The following is a 20,179-nucleotide window of genomic DNA, read 5'->3' on the forward strand; positions in this document are numbered from 1 at the left end:
AGGAGCGTGGCTTTGGCACCGGGGCAAAGGCTCACAGCCGCTTTTGGGGACTCGACCTCCTGGGCGGTGGTGATTCCCTCCCAGACTCGCCCGGCCTCCCCCGGATTCGATGAGGTCAGCGTGGTGAGCTGTCCCTGACCACACTGGTGGGCGGTGCGTCCATGTGAGCATGGAGATCAGAAACACTAGACAGACATCAAACCGTCGCCCTGGCAACCGCGGGTGATTCAAACACCAGGGATGTGAACTGAGAAGCAGGCGGGGGCAGCCTTGCCTAGGCCCCAGGGCCTCAGGCTTCCAGGAGCGTCCCCAGGAGGTAATGGGTGGGGGCAGGGGAGGACGCAGTGCCCCCCACTCACCTCCTCCTCCTCGAAGCCTGTGAGGTCCCAGCGGTAGTTGAGACGCATCTGTTTCCGCTTCCAGTGCTCCATGAAGGTGGCGGCTGCAGGCAGGGAGGAAAACCATAAAGTCAGGGCCGAGCAGCCCTGAGACGCCGGATGGCACAAATGCATTCTTTGCTTCTGCACCATTTGGTGAGTGAGGGTGACATTGTGCTGGGCAAGAACGTCACAGGAATGAACCCTTTCTGCCCTCCTGCCCACCCTGAGGCAGAGACGGTCCCATTCCCCTTTTACAGATGAAGAAACTCAGGCACGTGGAAATCAAGTCCTGGTCAAGGTTACTCATCCAGCCAGTGAGGGGCCAGCCTGGGCTCTTAACCGTCCTGTTCCATCGATCTTGGGGACCCCCAGGTCAGAAAGCGTGAGGGGAGAGCCAAGGACACACACTCAAGCTTCAAACCCTCGCAGGTGGTCTGGCTGCTGGGCTGCACTCTTAGGTGCGACCTCCTGCTTTCGCATTCCCAACAGACTATGCATAGTTCAAATGCCGCCTCCTCCAGGGAGCCCCCGATCCTCCTCCTGTGTCAGAAAGAAACTAACTCCTCCTGGGGCCTCTCCCACTCGCGGTGTCCACACTGCCCTCCATTATGATCCCCGTCCCATGTCAAGGGGCCTTTCTATTGGGAGGGGTGCAGGGGGGGCCCTGTTCCCCTGGGTCCCAGGCACACAGCCCGGCACCCGGCGCAGACTGGAGCTCAAGGGTGCTCACTGAATGAGCGGACGGCGTTCATGAGCACACAGCTTGCAACCGGAGATGCTGGCTGCCCCTTTATCCTTAACGCTTCTCCCCAGGAAGGAAGCTCGGGTGCATGCAAAGGTCAAGCTGTCCCGAGTCAGGCCTATATGGAGGGCCGTCGTGTAAAGTACTAATCAACCTCCCAGTCATCCCAGGAGGGAGGTGCTACTCTCGCTCCCTTTTTCAGAGGCGGAAACTGAGGCTCAGAGGAATTAAACGGCTGGTCTGACAAGGGGTGGCATCAAGATGGCGTCAAATCACAGGACAAGGACGGATTCCCCGGCGGGCCACCTGCCACACCTGGAAGGCCGGAGAAATGGATCGTTTTCCCCTGGGGTTTCTCAGAGCGTGGGCCTGGGTTCTGCGGTATCAGAGTCCCCCAGGGAGCTTGTTAAAATGCAGATCCCGGGGGCCCATGTTCGGAACAAGCTGTGGGGTGGCACTCGGGCCCAGAGCATGCAGACACACTGACCTACCACGCCTGTCCTTCCTCCCACCCGTCCCTGCCCAGCGATGAGTTGGCTGCTTAACGCTCGTCCCCCCACCCCCACCCCCCAGGCCTCCGTTTCAGCTTCCACCCAGGCCGCATCCACCCGCACCCTGGGCCCCCCGTCTTGCCCTGTCCCCACTGCCTCCTGCCTGGGCCTGCCTCCAATTTCCCTAATTCTGGATGCCTCCTCCGCGGGCTACCGGAGCCCTTTCCCGAGCACACCCCTGAACACTGCTGCTGTGACCGAGCGTGACCTTGCAGGCCCGGGAGATGCCCTGGCGCGGCCTCCCCGCCGACTGTTGTGCCAGGTGGGCCAGCAGAGCCTCTCAGACCGGCCGCTGGAGTCTCAGGTCACCAGGCGAGGCTCTGGCCAATCTGGGTGCTTCTGCCGCTGCGTGCAGACCTGCCCGCCTCCCTGGGGAGGTCCGCGCTCCTAGGGGCCGGGGTCTTGTCTCCCAAACCTCTGGGCTCCATCACCCAGACTCCATAGGGCAGGGCCGCATCCTCCTTAAAGCGCAGCCCCCTGAGAGCAGAGACCAGCTGCATGAACGGTGGCTCCCAAGAGTCACACGTCTGCTCAACGCACATCTGTTTTCTGAGAGCGGAGGAGCAGACGGGACCCTGCCTGTCAGCCCCTGTGGGGACGGGGGCCAGGCACGAAGGCCCTTGCCCTCCACGGCCTCCCTGAGTCCAGAGGACACCACAGTGTCGCTCTCCGTGTCCCTCCAGCCCAGGGTGACTCAGCCGGGTCACCTGCCCACTCCACGCTGACCCCGGGGAAGGGGTTTCAGCCCTGCCTCTGCCATTTCATTCAAGCAGGGACCATCGTCCTCCGGCTTCTGGGGGCCGGGCTCAAATCTAATTACTTCCTTTGTTCTGCACGAAAGTGACAGGCAGTTAAAACCCATTATTATGCCATCATTTCAGAACACTGATCCTGGAGAACAGCTAAATGGGGCTCAAAGTTGCTGTGTGCGACGCCTAATTTGAGGTTTTGAAATGTCATAAATTCCAGGCAGCAGGGAGCTGAGGTCTCTCGGCCCAGAGTGTCAGCCCCGGGGAAGTCAGACCCCACCGTGGCGTGGAAGCGAGATTAGAACCGCGGGCCGGCAGCCATTCCTCCGGGGGCACAGCCCACGCCCCTCCCGGCAGGAACAGGTTTGGGGCCGCTCTGTCACTGTGTGAGCAGAAACTTTAAAAGCTGGGGAACGGAAAAGAAAGGACACAGTGGGATGAAGCAGCAGTGGGAAGGTGATCCCTGAGAGGGCAATGAAGAAACAATTGACAGAGGATTAAAAAACCAGCAGTGCAAGGCCAGGGGACAGAGGGACTGTCCCTCCCCCCGACCCCCCATTCTGTGCGGTGCGGCCGCACAGGGCACACACACCTCTCCGCCCAGCAGGCTCTTTCCCGTGGCTTCTGTCTTAATTTCTAATAACCTCCTTTTCCCCTGAAGTAAGTGCTTCATGGGAGTGGTTTGGCTTCTCTGTTATTCCCCCCAGATGGGAAAGTGTAGACTGAGCTTGCTTTTGACTCTCTGACAGGCACTTGTCTCCTGGGGGAAGTGGAGCTGGAGGAGGCTGGGGCAGACAGCGGAACAGATTGGCCCTTTTCCCTCCTGGTGGTGGGGGTGGTGGTGGTGCAGATGGAACCATATGTTTTCCCCGCAAGGATGGGCTGTGGTGAGGGCTGGCCAACACCTTTGAGGGTGTGAAGCAGCACTGCCTTGCACACAGTAGGTGCTCAATAAAGAAGTGTGAAGTGAGCGAGCTGGCGGCAGAGAAGGGGCTGCACCGGATTTACTGGATTTAACTGAAACCTTGTGGTGCTGCCTGGCCGAGCAGTGCTGCTGCCCGAGTGCCCTCAATACCGCTCTGGGTGAACCTCGGCTCCTCCAGGAGGGCACAGAGCAGGGCCTGGGGGAGGCTGGGGTGGGGAGGTGTGACCGGGGCATGGATCCGTCATGGCTGGTATGAGTCTGTTAGCTGTGTGATCTTGGGTAAGTCACTTAACCTCTCTGGGCCTCAGTGTCCCCATGAGAGAATATGAACAGAGCCTCCCTCTGCTTGCGCTGTGGTGGGGTCACTGAGATAAGCTGGCTTCCTCCTCTGCCCACCACTCCTGCCAGCGCCTGGCATAGTTCACCCTCAGCGCAGGCTCTGGAGGGGAAGGCAGGAGTGGTGGGCAGAGGAGGAAGCCAGTCCAGCACAAATTCGAGCTGGTCCCGTCAGGAACGAGCCAGGCAGGTGCTAAGTGTGCCTGGCACCAGAGCTGTGAGTGACACCAGCAGAGGGGGCAGAGCCCAGGGGTGGGGTTGGGGAGCAGATGCTGGGTTCTCGTCTCCCTTTGCCTCTTATTAGTGGTGTCTGTTTGGGAAAGTTGCCTCAGTGTGTCCATCTGTCAAATGGGGCAATGGAGGTAGCACCTCTTAAAGCCACGGGGGGAATGATGAACCACCTCCCGTGAGGCGCTCAGAACAGCGCCTGGCCCAGCGGGGCCCAGCTCACTGAAGCTCGCGTTCCTTTCTGAAGGTGAAGTGACAGGACTCACAGAGGGCCCCAAGCGCAAGGGGGGAGGTCAGATTTGGGCTCTGATATCTAGAGTCTAGGCTGTTTTCACAAAGCAAATGGGCATGGCACCGGTGTGCCAGCTGGCAGGACATCACAGCTGGCTCTCGGTACGGCCCAGAGATCGTCACAGGGATGCACTCGAGGGTTCCAACAACTCAGCTGGGTACCAGCACTATCTGCACTGTACAAATGGAGACCTGTCCCAGCTTGGAGGTGACCGAGCTGGGCACGAAACCGGAGTTTGGCCCAGGAAGGGGCCCTATCCTAGTACACGGCCAACCCAGCCGAGTTATCCAATTAGCCCAATGGTTAGGCTGGGGGGGCGCGGTCTGTGCGGGCTGAGCTTGGCTGTGCTTCCTGGGCCCAGGTCAGAGGAGGGGAGTGGGCAGTGAGCTGACCGGTGCTGAGGTCTTGAGGAGGGCCAGCAGGCTGGGGATGAGGAGCAGCAGGTGGTGGGGGATGGCTAGGGATGGTTCTCCATGGACACAGGATCCAGAGAGGCGGGAGATGGGTGGGGAGGAGTGGAGGGGCCAGAGCTCAGGAAAATGGGGGCTCAGTTCCTAGACCTGGCATTTCAGTGGCCATGGCTTCCATACCTGTGAAAGAGGCACGCGGCACCTACAGGGATCTGTAAGGGTCTAAGGAGACACGTGCCCCAGGGCTGGCTCCGGCCGGAGGAATGCAGAGGCCAGGCCTCCTGCGCTAAAGCAGCTGCCTCCCTGGACCACCAGACCCTGGTCCCAGGAGGAAGGTCCTGTTTCTAAGGGCAACGCACCCTCCTGGGCTTTTCCCCAGGGGTTCCGGGGTCGGTCAGAATAACTCAGAGTAACTGCAGCTGCGATGGACGCAGCGGAGACCCTGGGAACTGCAGGTAAAGCAGGGGGTTATTTCCACGACCTCCCTCCGTGCTCATCCCCGGCATGTGCTGCCTGTGGGCGGTCCCAAGAAGGAAATTAGGGACCTACCCCATGTCACCTGGTCCCCAATGGCCCGGGGGTGGGGGTGGGGGCGCGGCGCTCTGCTCACCCCAGAGAGCCATGAAGATGGAGAAGAAGACGGTGGCCGGGTTGTCGAAGAGGTGGCTGGCCCGGGCCGTGGCGCAGGCCGAGCTCATCTTCCAGTAGCTGCAGGTCTTGTCGCACAGCGGGCACATGGTAATGTTGTGGCTCTGGTCACACATCTCCATGCTGGAAGAGAGGGAGCCGCTGAGAGTCCTCCGCCGGCCCACAAGGACTGCCCGGCCCCACCACGGTGCCCCTGGCCAGGCCCTTTAACCTTCGGGAAGACGAGGGGAGGGCCCAGCTCTGGCCTGCCTTGCCCTCCTCCCCACGGACTTGGACAAGATGCGGAGCTCTCAGTGACCCAGGCAGGAGTCACTCCCAGGGCGGAGGTGGTCATCCAGGAGAAGGCTGGGGGGGGGGGGGGGTGCTGCTTTTTGTTTTAAATTTCTGCTGCACGACTTTATGCACCGAATCACAGCTGGCCCACGGCCGACGGTGGGTGTCTAGTAAACGTCTGCGGAATGGTTCTCTTCCCGGCACAGTGGGCACTCCGGCCCCATTCTGTCCTTTCAGTTACTCACCAAATGCCTATTAGAGAATGTGCATGTGCTGTATGTGCCCAGCTCTGTGTTGGGCCCGGGGGATGGGAAGATGCCTGGTGACCGAGGCTGCTGGCTCGAGGCAGCTGGGGAATTGTGCATGCGTGTACACGTGTCTGTGTGCGTGTGCGTGAGGGGTGGGTGCCTGCCGGTGGCGGGACTGCGTGCAGCCAGCCAGCGCTGGACTGGAATCTCACCCCACCACTTGGGATCTGTGTGCCCTCGGGCATGTTACTCCAACTCCTTGGGCCTCAGTTTCCCCATCTGCAGCGTGGGGATGCTGAGAGTGAAGAGTGCCCATGTTACTGGGTTGTCAGGAGGATCACACAGAGCGAGCGTGGAGCCCTGGAACAGAGCTGGCACGCGCACACCACACTCCCGTTACGGGAATAACCGGGCGCCGAGCAGCCGCAGTGATTTTGAAAGGAGGCCCATGGGCCGCCTTGAGGGGTCTATCCCTTGCCCCTCCCTGAGCTTCCTGTCTTCTGGGGGCCTCTGCTGGGAGGCAGAAGGAACCCATGTGTGGGGGGCAGACGCCCCAGGGAGGGCTGGCCGCATCTCTGCCTGCCGTGAGTCCCGTGGCTGCCACAGCCCTCCTCCCTGCCAGCGCTAACGCCAGCCAGACTAAAAGCCTGTTTTCTGCCAGTTTTAAACCCTCCGCCACTCCCTTCACCACTTTCAGCCAAAATAAAGACAAGGAAAGGGATGGCTTGTCCTTGGAGGGGGTAAAAGGGCAGATCAGACCCCCCCCCTCCCCTCCCCGGGGAACACGCCCACATCATGGGCTGAGGGCCGATGGGACTCAGGAATCCCCGGTAAGCGCCGTCTGCCTCTGGCTGTGTGGTGGGGGAGGTGGCCTGGCCTAGGCGATGGCTGTGCTGGGGAATGCACGCCTGCCTGGGCAGCGCCTCAGCTGGCTCCGCATCCCCTGCAGGGGGGAGGGAAGGTGACGTCCTCTGCAGCCTCCCAGGGGGACCGTGAGGGTGCCCCGGCTTCCACGGGCCACGTCCCGCAGGGCTTTCGAATCCGAACCCGCCCCACCTAGGCCACTTTCACCTTCGCCACAGCCACACCCAAGCACTGTGACCTCACGTCACATTAGCAAACAAAGGGTAAGCGTTCTCCCGCCTGTGCCCCACATAAGCCGGTGCCCTTAACCGTTAGATCCCGAGTGGGTGGACCTTAGGTGTTATTCGTGTGTAAGAACACTGACACATGTTTGAGGTGTCATTCACATATTAAACATTTACGCGAGGTTCACTGGATACGGCCTCTCCGGGCTGTGGGCCCTACGAGCCACCTCCTCGCCAGGCAAAGGCTCATGGGCTCTTTTCTGAATGGACGGTGGGCGCACTTCCCAAGCCACAGCTCGGCTTCCAAGACTCGGGGCTGAGCCGTAGGAAATGGAACTGAGCTGATGTCTTAGGGCTTTTCCAGAGAGACTGGGAGCTGCTGGGAGGCAGGGCCAGGGGGCACCCGCCCTTCTAAACTCGAGTTTGCCCATGGGTACAGCAGCCTCTTGTCCTCACACACAACCTGGTTGTCTTGGGGCTGGTGTTGGCAGGTCTAGGAACAACTAGAAAGGAGGGGAGACATCTATGCATGCGGGACAGGGTCCCCTGAGCTCTGTGCGTGTGGGGACAGGGTCCTCTGAGCTCTGTGCGTGTGGGGACAGGGTCCCCTGAGCTCTGTGCACACGGGGACAGGGTCCTCCGAGCTCTGTGCCTGCAGACAGGGTCCTCCGAGCTCTGTGCCTGCAGACAGGGTCCTCCAAGCTCGTGCGATTTGACTTACGTTCTGGCTGCCACTCTGGGAGACACCTTCCTCCTCCCCCCAGCACGAGGTCAGGCTGCCCCTAGAGTCTCGGCCTCTCCCTAGTGCCCAGCCGGCCCTGACCGTGGCAGACGGCAGCAGGAGCGTGGGCTCTGCGTGCAGAGGCCTGGTCTGCTGTTCATGCCTCACCTCCCAAGCCCCGGGGTCGGGGCGGAGAGAGACATGGCTGAGTCCCCTGCCCGAGGCCCATGAGTGGCATTTGTCCCATGTCCCAACCTCACAGGAGGCAGGGGATTTCCTGTCACCTGAGGACTGAGAACTAAAAGGGGAAAGAAAACTTCAGAGGAAGAAAAGGGCGTTGTCTCCCGTCTGCTTTCGACAGTAAAACGGCTCCCAGGGTGTTTGTGCCCGAAAAGGATGCCCGGCCTTCAGATGGCAATTACGCCCCTTGCACCGGGCCCCCGCCCTGACAGCACACGGCCAGCATGCCCGTCCGGGGCTGAGTGTGGGTGCGGAAGGTTCTGGGGCCTGAGGCCAAGGAGGCCTGCAGCTGGTCGCAGAGATGGGCGTGTCCTGGGACAGGCCCCGCCTACCTGGGGATGTTTTCATTGACGGTGGCGCATCCATAGAGGAAAACGATGACCCCGACAATGGAGGCGGGGATGAGCATCTGGGTGTACACGCCCAGCCAGGCGAAGTACAGGCCGATCTTCTCCCCAAAGTACTTCCTGCACGGCGGGCAAAGCCAGAGAGACAAGCTCACTCATTCTGCACCGCTGGGAGACAAGTCCCGTCCCCTCCCCTGCAGGCAACAGCTCAGAGCCGCCCCTGGTCCTCTGGGCCAGGAAGTAGAGAGCGGGCGGGGCTCTGAGCCAGGCTACCAGGTTTGGGGGTGCTCTCTGCTTTCCCTACGTCCGCCCCCTCTCTCTGTGCCCCGGGGGAAGTGTTTGTGATACGCATGCTGGTGGGCGCGATGCATGGCCCGCGAGGCTGCCAGCTTCCTTGCGAGTCGGGTTCCGCTAAAAGCTGGCACTCTGGCCTGGGGGCACCAGGAGAGGGCCTGCGCCTCCTGCTGAGGGTCTCGGATGCCGTGATGGGTTTAGACGAATGCTCATGGGCTGAGCTCTGTCTCCACGTCCCCAGAGGACACACACAGCTGGATCTGGTCCACCCCGTTCCTGCCCTCGGGACAGAGGTCCTCTGGGAGAGGACACATTCTTTTCTGCCTCGCAGCACAGCAACGAGAAGACCTGGCCCGCCGCCCACCCGGCAGAGTCAGGCCGGGCTGCGAAATTAGGAGGAGACAGCGAGTGTGAGGAAAGAGCCATCCTCCAGTGAACTAAGGCTACTGGGTCCTGCCGGGAGGCCTCGGGTCAAGTTCAAACAGGTTCCCCGGCACTGAACAGTCAGGGCAGCTGGCACACGTGGGGACATTTATCCCACTGGCATCCAACTGGGGATGTGCCTCCCACAGCCGCTGCCCGGGGAGCCGGGCTGCTCTCGCTTACCTGACCAGGTCGATGGGCTGGTACTTATAGAAGACGCCGTAGCTGGCCCACTCTTCGTACAGGAGCTGGGAGAGAGAAAGCGGCGAGGGGCCGGTGAGAGTGGGATGCTCCCAGGTCCCTTCCCAGAACACAGGGCTGATGCTCTCTGCTCACAGCTGCATCCTTCATTCATTCAACAAACGCTGGCGAGAGTCGGACAAGGGCCAGGCCCATGCTGGGCACCGGGCTTTCAGAGGGGAGCTGGGCAGACACAGCCCTGAGCCCCGGGCCCCTGTCGAGGTGGGGGAGACGGACGTGGAAAAACTGGGTCACGGCCTTCAGCTCTGGGAAGGGTCCCAAAGAACCCACCCTCGGGGGTCGCTGAGCTGCCGCTGAAGGCCAGCGATGGGGTTGGGGCTCCCTGAGCAGGAACGAGCCTACGGTTTCAGGTGAAGGTGGGGATGGGAAAGAGGCTTTGGGCATCTTCGTGGAATCCTCTCCCTTCGCGACTTGATCTAAAGCCACCCGACACTGCAAGGCTTTTCCATTTAGGTTTCCCGGTCGCTCCCGTCACACACGGAACCATTGTGATAAAGGACAGAATCTACTTGGCTTTGGAGCAAAGAAATAAAAGTGGCAAGATTAAAAAAAAAAAATCGCATGGGATGCACAGAGCTCGACGTTTGTCTCCTGAGACGGGCTGTCTGATTAAGACACTTAGTGAAATAAATGAAGCCTGCACACACCGTTGCCCCCGGGCTGCGGGCAGGAACGGTAATGAGAGGGACAGATCGGAAGCTGGGCGTGAACATGCTCAGGGTGTCCCAGGACGCCGCCGTGTCAGGACTGCTGGCTGGAAGAAGGAAATCCCACGCACAGGGGTAATTCGTGCTTTCCCAGCCTTAGCTCCAAGCCCAAGGTCACACGGCTGGCTGCACGGGAGAGGGGGCCCGGCCTGGGGCCTTCTGTGCCTCGCCACCTGTCTCTGCTGGGCAGGAGGCGGGCTTGGGGATGCCTGTGAGGACTCGCCAGGGTCTCTTCTGGATGCTGCAGCTTGCCCTGTGTCCTTCTTTCTTTTCTTCATAGTTAAAATATTTTGGGGGTCTCCTATGTTCAATTAAAAAATTTGGGGGGTCTCCAATGCTCAGATTTTGCTGTGGCCCCATCTTATCATCCCAAACGCTCTATGCTATGGACTAAATGTTTGTGTCCTATGTGACTGTATTTGGGAAGTAATTAAGGTTAAAAGAGGTCATAAAAGTGAGGTTTGGATAGACACTTTTCGAAAGAGGACATACAGAAGGCCGAAAGACATATGAAAACATGCTCAAAGTCACTAATTATATGAGAGATGCAAATCAAAATGACAATGTGTTATCATCTCACACCTGTAAGAATGGCTATCATCAACAAATCAACAAACAACAAGTGTTGGAGAGGATGTGGAGAAAAAAGAACCCTTTTGCACTGCTGGTGGGAATGCAGACTGGTGCAGCCACTGTGGAGAACAGTATGGAGCTACCTCAAAAAACTAAAAATGGCACTCCCATTTGACCCAGTGATCCCACTACTAGGAATATATCCCAAGAAACCAGAAATGCCAATCAGAAAGGATATATGCGCCCCTATGTTCATAGCAGCACAATCCACCATAGCTAAGATTTGGAAACAGCCTAAGTGCCCATCAGCAGATGAATGGATTAGAAAACTGTGGTACATATACACAATGGAATACTATGCTGCTGTAAAAAAAAAGGAACTCTTGCCTTTTGCAACAGCATGGATGGACCTGGAGAGCATTATGCTAAGTGAAATAAGCCAGTCAGAGAAAGATAAATACCACATGATCTCACTCATTTGTGGATTATAGAGAACAACATAGACTGATGGAAAGGGACAGACCCAAAGACTGAGAAACAGCAATCAGGCTATCAATCCCCAGAAGGAAAGTAGGGGGTAAGGGGAAGAGATCAACCAAAGGACTTGTATACTTGTATATAAGCCAAACCAATGGACATGGACAACAGGGGGATGGGAGCATGAGTGTGCGGGGCGGGGGTGGGGGGAGGTTGGGGGTTAATGGGGGGGATGAGGAAACATTTGTAATACCTTAACTAATAAAAAAAAAAAAGTGAGGTTTGGATGTGACAGGACTGGTGCGCCTATAAGAAGAGATGCGGAGCGTCTGCCGGGAGCCGGTCCATCCTTGCTGTTTCAAGGGACCTGGCATATATAGCATACGGTTCTTAATATGTTTGCTCACCTTCTTGGCGCTGTGTTTTAACCAAGGTCACCTCTCCGAGAAAGGTTGAATCCCCAGGTAGGGATTTTCCCCTGAAGTCAGGGAGGGGATGAAACTCCTTAACTAAGTGCCAGGTGGGTAGTTAATCAATTTAACTACAAACAATCATGCTTAAGCTACATAATCTTTACTCCTTGGAATGGAGATAAGAAACGCCCTAACCTTTGTAATAGAGATTGACAGGATTAAAATGAACTGGTATAAATACAGATGTAACAAGACAGCAAGACACAGAACTCAGAACAAGACAGCAAGAGACAGAACTCAGACAGGGCTTGGAAGACAGGACCAAGAGAGACAGAGCCTAGGCACAGAATCTACACAGAACATTCTCTAGAGATAGAAGAACTTCGCTGGAGAGAGCATGCCGGAGGATCCTGGAGAGGGACTGGCCTCGGAGCCTAGAGACAGAGCCTAGCGGGAGAACATGGCAAGGGATCCTGGACTGAACCTGACTACAGAGATTGGCAGGAGAACCTGACTGGAACCTGGACACTGAACCTGACTGGAGAGCCTGGACAGAACCTGGCTGGAGAACCTAGCGAGGGAACATGGCTACAGAACCTCGCTGGAGATCCGAAGCAGAGCCTCTCTGGAGATCAAGACCAGAACTTGGCTGGAGATCCTGGCTAGGCTGCTGATCAACTGAACGCTGTCTCCGTGTCATTCCTTCTTCGCCGACTCCGTCCACACCTTTGGGGACCCCTGGACCTGCTGGGGCTGGACCCCGGCAAGCGTCCCTTCTCCACGCACACGCAGAGAGGAAAGGCCCTGTGAGGATGTGGCCAGAAGGCGGCCGTCTGCAAGCCAGAAAGCGAGCCCTCCAGGACCCCACCCCGGCGGCACCTGGGTCCTGGGCTTCCAGCCTCCAGAACTGTGAGAATAAATGTCTGCTGTTTAAGCCGCCCTTCTATGCAGTTCTGTGCCTGCAGCCCGAGCTAACACATTCTCCTCCATTTCTGGGCACCCACGTATAGTCAAGTCTTTGAAAACGAAAAATGTGTAAGAAGCTTGCTGGGTGGGTCCAGCTTCCACAGACCAGGGAGACATGGCCCCCGGCCAGTTTCTCCGCTTCCTCGGGCCCCTGCTGAGCGAGAACGCCTGGGAGGAAGAGAGGCACCGTGATCCGTCAGCGGTCCACACGCACCGCTGAAAGCAGGGAGGAAAGGACGCAGGAAAGCGAAGCGCAATCGTAATAAATCACAGTGAACCTGGCTGTCGGCATCCTGTGTGTTGCCTGCTCTGATCTTTATGGGGTAGCTGCCTTCAGACCTTCAGTCCTGCGAGTGGTACAAACAGGATGTATTCAGCAGGACTCCAAGTTCTGACAGATGAATGGCCAGGCCTGCTGCTGGGGAAGGGGGGTGGGGGTGAGGGGAGCTCTGCAGCTTCGGGCGGGCAGGGAGCCAGGTTGCACGGGGCCTCCCCCGCTGTGCTCTGAGCGGGGTGGTTGGCTCTGCTGAGTCTGGAGTGGCCATCCCGGGCAGACCTCTCTCAGCCTGGTGGGAGGTCCTGCGTCGACCCTAACCACTGAGCGCTGAGTGTGTGAGCTGGCCCTCCCCTCCGAGTCCTGGTGGGCATCGGGGCTCTCCCCTGGGCCCCATCGCCTCCTTTATACTGAAGGGCGCTGTCCTTCCTGCCGGTCACAGAATGAACCCAGACGGGCTCACGCACTGAGGGAGCTCCGTGGAAGGCAGAGGGCCGTGCCCCCGGTCTCACACGCCTGGCCATGCAGAAAGCGACGCACAGCCCACAGCGGCACTCTGTGAACAGGGAGGTCTGCGCCAGCAAACTCTGACGAGACTGCACAGCACCTCCGGAGAAGCAACATGGCCATCCCTGTCCCGGGCGGCGTCCTCCCTTGGCTGAAATCAAGTCACTGATTTATATCATAGACAGGCTGGGAGGCGCTGGGAAGGAGGAAGGGAGGGAGAGAGGGAGGGAGGAGAGGGGGAGAGAGGGGGAGGGAGAGATCCTGGGAGGGAGAGAGAGAAGGAAGACTGGCCCGGGAGGGGTGGTACGGGGGGGGGGGGGGGAGCCTGGAGAGCCTCTGAAGCCATGGCCATGTCCCACCAGTCACCGTGTTCCCGAACCTGCGCAGGAGGACTGGCCCGCAGCAGGCCGGCCACCATGCACCCACAGCTGTGCCAAGTGGGGCACACCCCGATTTCTGCATAAGCCACTCTACCTCGGTAAAGTTCTCTTCCTGCCAAGCAGAGAACATCCATCACCCTGTAGCTGTCAGGGTAGAGAAATCTGACTGAAGATTTCCCTGTTACCGTTGGCAGAACTCCCAGGGTGCACCCCAGCCTCATGAGCAGGGTGGGAGGTGCTGGGGGTGCCCTGGGTGGGGAACCGGCGGCTCCAGTCACAGTGACCTAGAGCTCCCAGCACCCAGACCTCAGAGGGGGTCTCGGCTCAACCTGCCAGCATTCCTCCTGCCCAGACCTCCCGCTGGGCCCACATGCTGGGCACTGGTGCAGTTCTTAATGGCTGTGTATGAACTTGCCCTTTGCTGTGTCCCCCCCTGAATGCAGGTCCCAAGAAGACCAGGTTTGTTTGGTCTGTGTCGTCCCCAACACCTCCAACAAGGCCTGGGGCAGATAACAGGTTTCCAGTCAGTACCTGCCAGATGGATGGATGGATGGATGAATGAACAAAGGAAGGGAGGGAGGAAGGCAGCATGGACTGGGCCCTGTGGCTCTCAGTCCAGCCCAGGATGGAGCCACCTTAATCCACACCTGAAGGAGGGACCGGGTGCAGAGGGGAGAGCCGCACCCACCCCCGGTTGTGGCCGCGCCTCCCTCCTGCTGGGCCCCTGCTCCTGAAGCTCAGCCAGGAAGATGGCCTTGGCTTGCCTGGTTCCCCCTTTCCGTCCTGTCCCTGGGGTCAGCCACACGGGCTCCTGCCACTGACAGGATGCCTCAGGCTTTGTCATTGGAAAAGCAAAATATTCAGAACCGGGCCCCTTAGGGGGGAGTCATCATGGGAGAATGAGAGGTTCTTTAGGGTTCTGAGATAGGACCCAAACACCTGACTGGGCATCCTCCCTCCTGGCCTCCCTCTCTGTTTTCCTTTAGTCCATTCCATCCCATCCTAACTTTTTTTTTTTTTAATATATTTTATTGATTTTTCACAGAGAGGAAGGGAGAGAGATAGAGAGAGTTAGAAACATCGATGAGATCGATCAGCTGCCTCTTGCACATCCCCCACCGGGGATGTGCCCGCAACCCAGGTACATGCCCTTGACCGGAATCGAACCCGGGACCTCTCAGTCCGCAGGCTGATGCTCTATCCACTGAGCCAAACCAGTTTCGGCCCATCCTAACTTTTATCTGTTTGTCCGTTGTCCATTCATCCATCCACCCACCCACCCACCCATCTAATACTCCCTGACTAGCCCCCCGGGCCAGGCCTCATGTTCATTGCTGGGGCATAACATTAAAAAGGAGATGGAGGCTGGCAGCTTTCCAGGCAGAGAACAGGTGGGTCTGGGTGAACTGGGAGCCATGCTGGCTGGGCCTGGCACACAGCAGTGTTCAGTAAATAGTTCCTGCCAAAGCAACTGGGAAGACAGTTTTGGCACTGGTGTGATCATCGTCCAAGGAGCCTTCAGACTGGCAAGGCAGCCAGTGTGGCTGGAGCGTGCAGAGGAGGGAGGGGGACTGGGGTGGAAGGGCCTAGGGCCTGGAGGATGGGATTGGGCCAGAGGGGGTTGCTGGTGCCAAAGGGGCACAGAGAGAGCAGGAAGGGGGCTTCCGAGGCCGAGTTGGCCAGGCCGGGGGAGGGGCTGGGGGAGTTCTGCAAGTCATGGGGTCTCAGACGAATGCCAGATGTTCCACTAAAAATAACCAAATATGTAATTTTGTGCTAACCCAGATAGCATCTTCAGCTGGATCCCGGGGCGGGCAAGTTGGATCAAGTACCAGAGGTTTAAAAACACGTATGGGGGGCTGGAGGGGGCGGGAATGAGGAACATTCCAGAGCCTGAGGTTCCTGGCCCTGCCATCTGGGACGAGGCCACCACTGTGAGGCTCTCGGGGGAGTGTCCCTGCTCTCCACATTGGAGGGATCCGCTCTCAGGGTGAGAGGCTGGACAGGGGACAAAAGAGACACAGGGCCCAGGGAGGGCTGCTCCCCGAGGGGTGGGTGGGGGGAGGGCTGAGCTTGTCTGGGGTGACACGGAGCCAGGAGCAAGGCTGGTATCTGGGCGTGGGCACATGTGCAGGACGGCAGGGCAGAACCTTCCAGAGTGTGGAGGGCGGAGAGGTGGCTATTGTGGGAAGATGCGTACATGTAGTGGGTGGGGGGAAGTGGGGGTGGAGGAACAGAGCTTCCTGGAAAGCCTGGGGGCTGGAATCAGGAACACCCACTGGGGAAGGGAGGAATCACGTTTCCAAAGTGCGTCCCACGAATGCTAGCTCAACAACTTGTCCACTAGAAAGGGTTCCACCCTCCTGCACTGCTGGTGGGAATGCAGACTGGTACAGCCACTGTGGAGAACAGTATGGAGTTTCCTCAAAAAACTAAAAATGGAACTCCCATTTGACCCAGTGATCCCACTTCTAGGAATATATCCCAAGAAGCCAGAAACACCAATCAGAAAGGATATATGCACCCCTATGTCCATAGCAGCACAATCCACCATAGCTAAGATCTGGAAACAGCCTAAGTGCCCATCAGCAGATGAATGGATTAAAAAACTGTGGTACATCTACACAATGGAATACTATGCTGCTGTAAAAAAGAAGGAACTCTTGCCATTTGCAACAGCATGGATGGAACTGGAGAGCATTATGCTAAGTGAAATAAGCCAGTCAGAGAAAGATAAATACCACATGATCTCACTCATTTGTGGAATATAGAGAACAACATAGACTGATGAACAGGGACAGATCCAAAGACAGAGAAACATCAACCAGACTATTAATCCCCAGAGGGAAAGTAGGGGAGGGTGGGGGTAAGGGGAAGAGATCAACCAAAGGACTTGTATGCATACATATAAGCCAAACCAATGGACACAGACAACAGGGGGATGAGAGCATGAGTGGTGCGGGGGGATGGGGGGGTTAATGGGAGGATGAGGATACATTTGTAATACCTTAAGCAATAAAGAAATTAAAGATAAAAAAGAGAAAGGGTTCCAGGTCAAGTAAGTTTGAGAAACACTGGGTTGAATACCATCCAGCAAGTTTCCCCAGGGTGCTGGGGGCTCTCTATGCAGCTGGCCACAGCGGTTCCCACACTCACCTGCCCGGAGCAGGGCAGGATAGGCTGAATGTCAGCAGGGATGGCGGAGGTTGCGTACCCCGGTTAAGACACAGGTTTACCCCGGTCCGGGCAGCATCTGAGCAGCACAGATAACCTGCCACCCGCGTTTCTGAGCATCAGACGGAGAAACCGACCAAATGGAGTTCACCGACGATCTCCCTCAACTGTGGCAGCGGAAGCCCTGTCACCACAGATGCCCATGGAGCAACCCGCCCTGACCCTCCCGGGGCCCAGGGGCCCTCCCTGCCCGGCCGGAGCCCCTTCTCTCCCTCGCGTCCACTTACTTTTCTGTCATTGAACTCCACGTCCTCACCTTCATACTCTCCCTGTTGGAAAAGAAAAAAGGGATGTCTTACCACCCAAGGGCACTCTCGAGTACTTTCCACTCCTCACGTCTCCAAACAGACTCCACAAACACGCACTGGCCCGGTTAAGATCATCCTGGGACGAGACTTCACCCAGAGCAGGAGGTGGACCAGGCCTCCCTCCGTGATACAAATCACTCCGCGTGTCCCGCGTGCCCTGCCCTCCACCCGACCCAGAGGCGAAGTCCGAGAAAGGACTGTGGCCAGGTCCCTGGAGGTGCCTTCTGGGGCTGGAGAATCTATCGACAGGGTGAACACACCTTCCACTCTGCAGGGTGGCCCCAGTGTCTCGGCCCCAGGGCCCCGTCCAGGTGGGGTCCCTGTCACTCTTGATTGTCCCAGGAGGGACGATAAATGATATGGTAACGGCACGTACAGATCAGTGAGCCCAAATCTCCCATTTTACAGATGGAAACATTGAGGCTCATTGATTTTCCTGAGGATAGAAGGCTGAATTTGATCCAACCCGGGACTCAGATCCCGTCTCCAAGTGCAATGGAAGAGGAGGGTCTAAAAGTCAAAAGTGAGTCCCATGCACCAGCTTTGACTGAGCAGGAGCCACAAGTGAGGGGCTCAGTGAGGGCCTGGTGAGGATGGTCCTGAGAACTGCCCGACAGATAAAGCTCTGAGGCCCCTTGGAGGCGTGCCCACTGCCCGTTCCACCACCAGCCCCCTCCAGGTGAGGAGGACTGGGCCACCCTGGTCCTGGAAGGGAGATGCTCTGAGAGTCTTAAAGGACTCTCCCCTGCCCTGTCTTTCTTCTCATGGTGGAGTCAGCCACCTGGGTCCCACAGTACCGCATTTATCCAGAGGTCAGTTAGCTGGTGACCTCAAGGCAGGGAGATGCCAACCAGGAAGGAAGCCGAGTGGCCAGCTGAAATGTCAAAACCCGTTCTCTGTGGCTGACACACTGATTACAGAGACCCCCTGGGGGGGGGGTCTTGCTCAGAGCACACCCCATTTTGGCAGTTATCCTCTGGTTGGCACCAGCACCCCACACCGTGCTGACAGGTGATCTTGCTTAATGAATGAATGAATGAATGAATGAACAAATGAACACAGTGAGCCAGGCACTGGAAGGGGGTGGCAGTGCTGCGGGCATGCACAACGATTTCCACCCTGTGCGCCACAAGAATTTTTAAACATGTAATACCTGACTATTTAGTCAGGCGCACTGACCTCTTTGCCCTTAGGCCAGCGGTTCTCAACCTGTGGGTCGTGGAACGACCCTTTCACAGGGGTCGCCTAAGACCATGGGAAACCACATATATAATTACATATTGTTTTTGTGATTAATCACTATGCTTTAATTATGTTCAATTTGTAACGATGAAATTGGGGGTCACCACAACATGAGGAACTGTATTAAAGGGTCACGGCATTAGGAAGGTTGAGAACCAATGCCTTAGACTGTCAAATAAAAAATGATAACGGCCAACACAGTAACTCTCCCATGTGAATGAATCAAAATGATATCTATCTATATATATATATTTTTTTTTTTTGCCAGATTGCCATAGAATTTTAGTAATTAGGTTATGTGTGCGTGAGATGAAAAGGGTTGGAAAGAGCTAGGACTACACAGCACGTGCGAAGAGCCTGCGCCGACCAAGGAGACTGCGCCTTCACTGTGGGCAGGATTCTCTGCTTAAGAGCATGGGGTGCACGGGGCCCCGCTCACAGCCATGTCTGAACACCAGCTTTGGTACTGAAGGAGGTGGGTGTCCTTTACGTGTATGGGAAATTCACGGATATAAAACTCCGTATTCCCTCAAGACGCCCAAGTCCATAACTTGGCTGGAAAGAACCCTGGAAGTGGAACCAGAGGATCTAGGCTCCACTTCCTCTTGGCTGTCTTTCCCAGCAACCCCAGCCTCAGTTTCCCCATCCATAAAGTGGGAACAGTTTGCTTACACTGCAGACAGACTCGATTGCTGGACAAATGTGGCAGTGATGGGGGGGGGGTGCATTTGGTGCCCAGGGAAAAATGAGGTGGTGGTCCACTTGGGGATGGAGGCATAGCCTCGGGTCAGAGGGCTGGCTTCCGGCTCTAGCTCTCCCCAGAGGCTGTGTGACCTTGGGCAAGTTACTAAACCTCTCTAGTCCCCTTGTCTCCACTGAATTAAATAAGGTAAAGCTCCTACTAAATACAGTTCTTTGCACATAGTAGGTGCTCAGAAAAGTTGATTTCTCCCCTTTCCCTTTCAAGACTTAAAGGTCTGACTTAAAACAGGCAGGGAATCTGAAACATTTCCGCTTCTGTGTCCCTGACCCTTGCCAGGAGTCCTCAGCTCAAAGGCCACGTGGGTGACGGAGAGGGCTGCCCTCCTGGTGCCGGTGGGACCTAACACTGAGCCTGAGCGGATGGCGGGTGGGTGAGCGAAGCCCCTCTGGACCCCGGGCTCTGCGGGAGGGGGCAGGAGCAATGGTGAGATCTGTGGGGCTCTGAGCCCTGCCCTGGAAACTGTCATCCAGCAACATGGCTCACCGAGGCAACTTGACTTGGTCCAGCCCATGTCAACACCACATTGATTGAGCACCACTAGGTGCCGGCATCGGGTTTTCATGAGATACACGCACAGTGAATGGCGGCCCAAAGTGGTGTCTTACTGGGACCGGAGCAACAGGGGCCCCAAGGAGGCAGGGAGAGATCACGGAGCTGGGGAAGGGGAACAAGGCAGGCGTGGGTCGATGTGATGCTTCGTCTGCCCTGGGAGGGGAGAGGTGTTGTCCAGGCAGAGGAGGCGGGAAAAGCATGACAGGCAGAGGGAACAGCATGCACGAAGGCACAAAGATGGGAAAGCTGGCCCAGGGGGTCACGGTTTGATTCCCCGTCAGGGCACATGCCTGGGTCGCCAGCTCCATCCCCAGTCGGGGCTGTGTGCAGGAGGCATGCGATCAATGTTCCTCTCTCATTGATGTTTCTCCTCTCTCTCCCTCTTCCTTCCTCTTTCTAAAAAGTCAATAAAAATATGTATTTTTTAAAAAAGGTGGGGAATCCAGTTGACCTCAAATCCCTACAGTGAGTGGTGAGGGCAGGGGTAGCAGGTCAGAGTTTCAGGGGTCGGCCTTCTGCTGCTCTATACCAGTGATGGCGAACCTGTGACACGCGTGTCAGAGGTGACACGTGAACTCATTTTTTTGGGTTGATTTTTCTTTGTTAAATGGCATTTAAATATATAAA

General features: G+C 57.3%; 1 protein-coding gene across 14 annotated transcripts in view; it reads right to left on the reverse strand.

Moving 5' to 3' along the window:
* Positions 1 to 20,179, reverse strand: part of ANO1 (anoctamin 1) — a 146,577-nt gene that overhangs the window by 28,699 nt on the left and 97,699 nt on the right. For all 14 annotated transcript variants that reach the window (XM_059709794.1, XM_059709800.1, XM_059709807.1 and 11 more), the window contains 5 exons: positions 16,915 to 16,956; positions 9,079 to 9,143; positions 8,164 to 8,298; positions 5,224 to 5,384; positions 360 to 442 (listed from right to left, as the gene is read on the reverse strand). In XM_059709794.1, the coding sequence (XP_059565777.1) occupies positions 360 to 442; positions 5,224 to 5,384; positions 8,164 to 8,298; positions 9,079 to 9,143; positions 16,915 to 16,956 (486 nt within the window). The remainder of the gene's footprint in view (positions 1 to 359; positions 443 to 5,223; positions 5,385 to 8,163; positions 8,299 to 9,078; positions 9,144 to 16,914; positions 16,957 to 20,179) is intronic.

The sequence above is a fragment of the Myotis daubentonii genome, chromosome 9 (genome assembly GCF_963259705.1).
Source record: "Myotis daubentonii chromosome 9, mMyoDau2.1, whole genome shotgun sequence".
Classification (NCBI taxonomy): Eukaryota; Metazoa; Chordata; class Mammalia; order Chiroptera; family Vespertilionidae; genus Myotis; species Myotis daubentonii.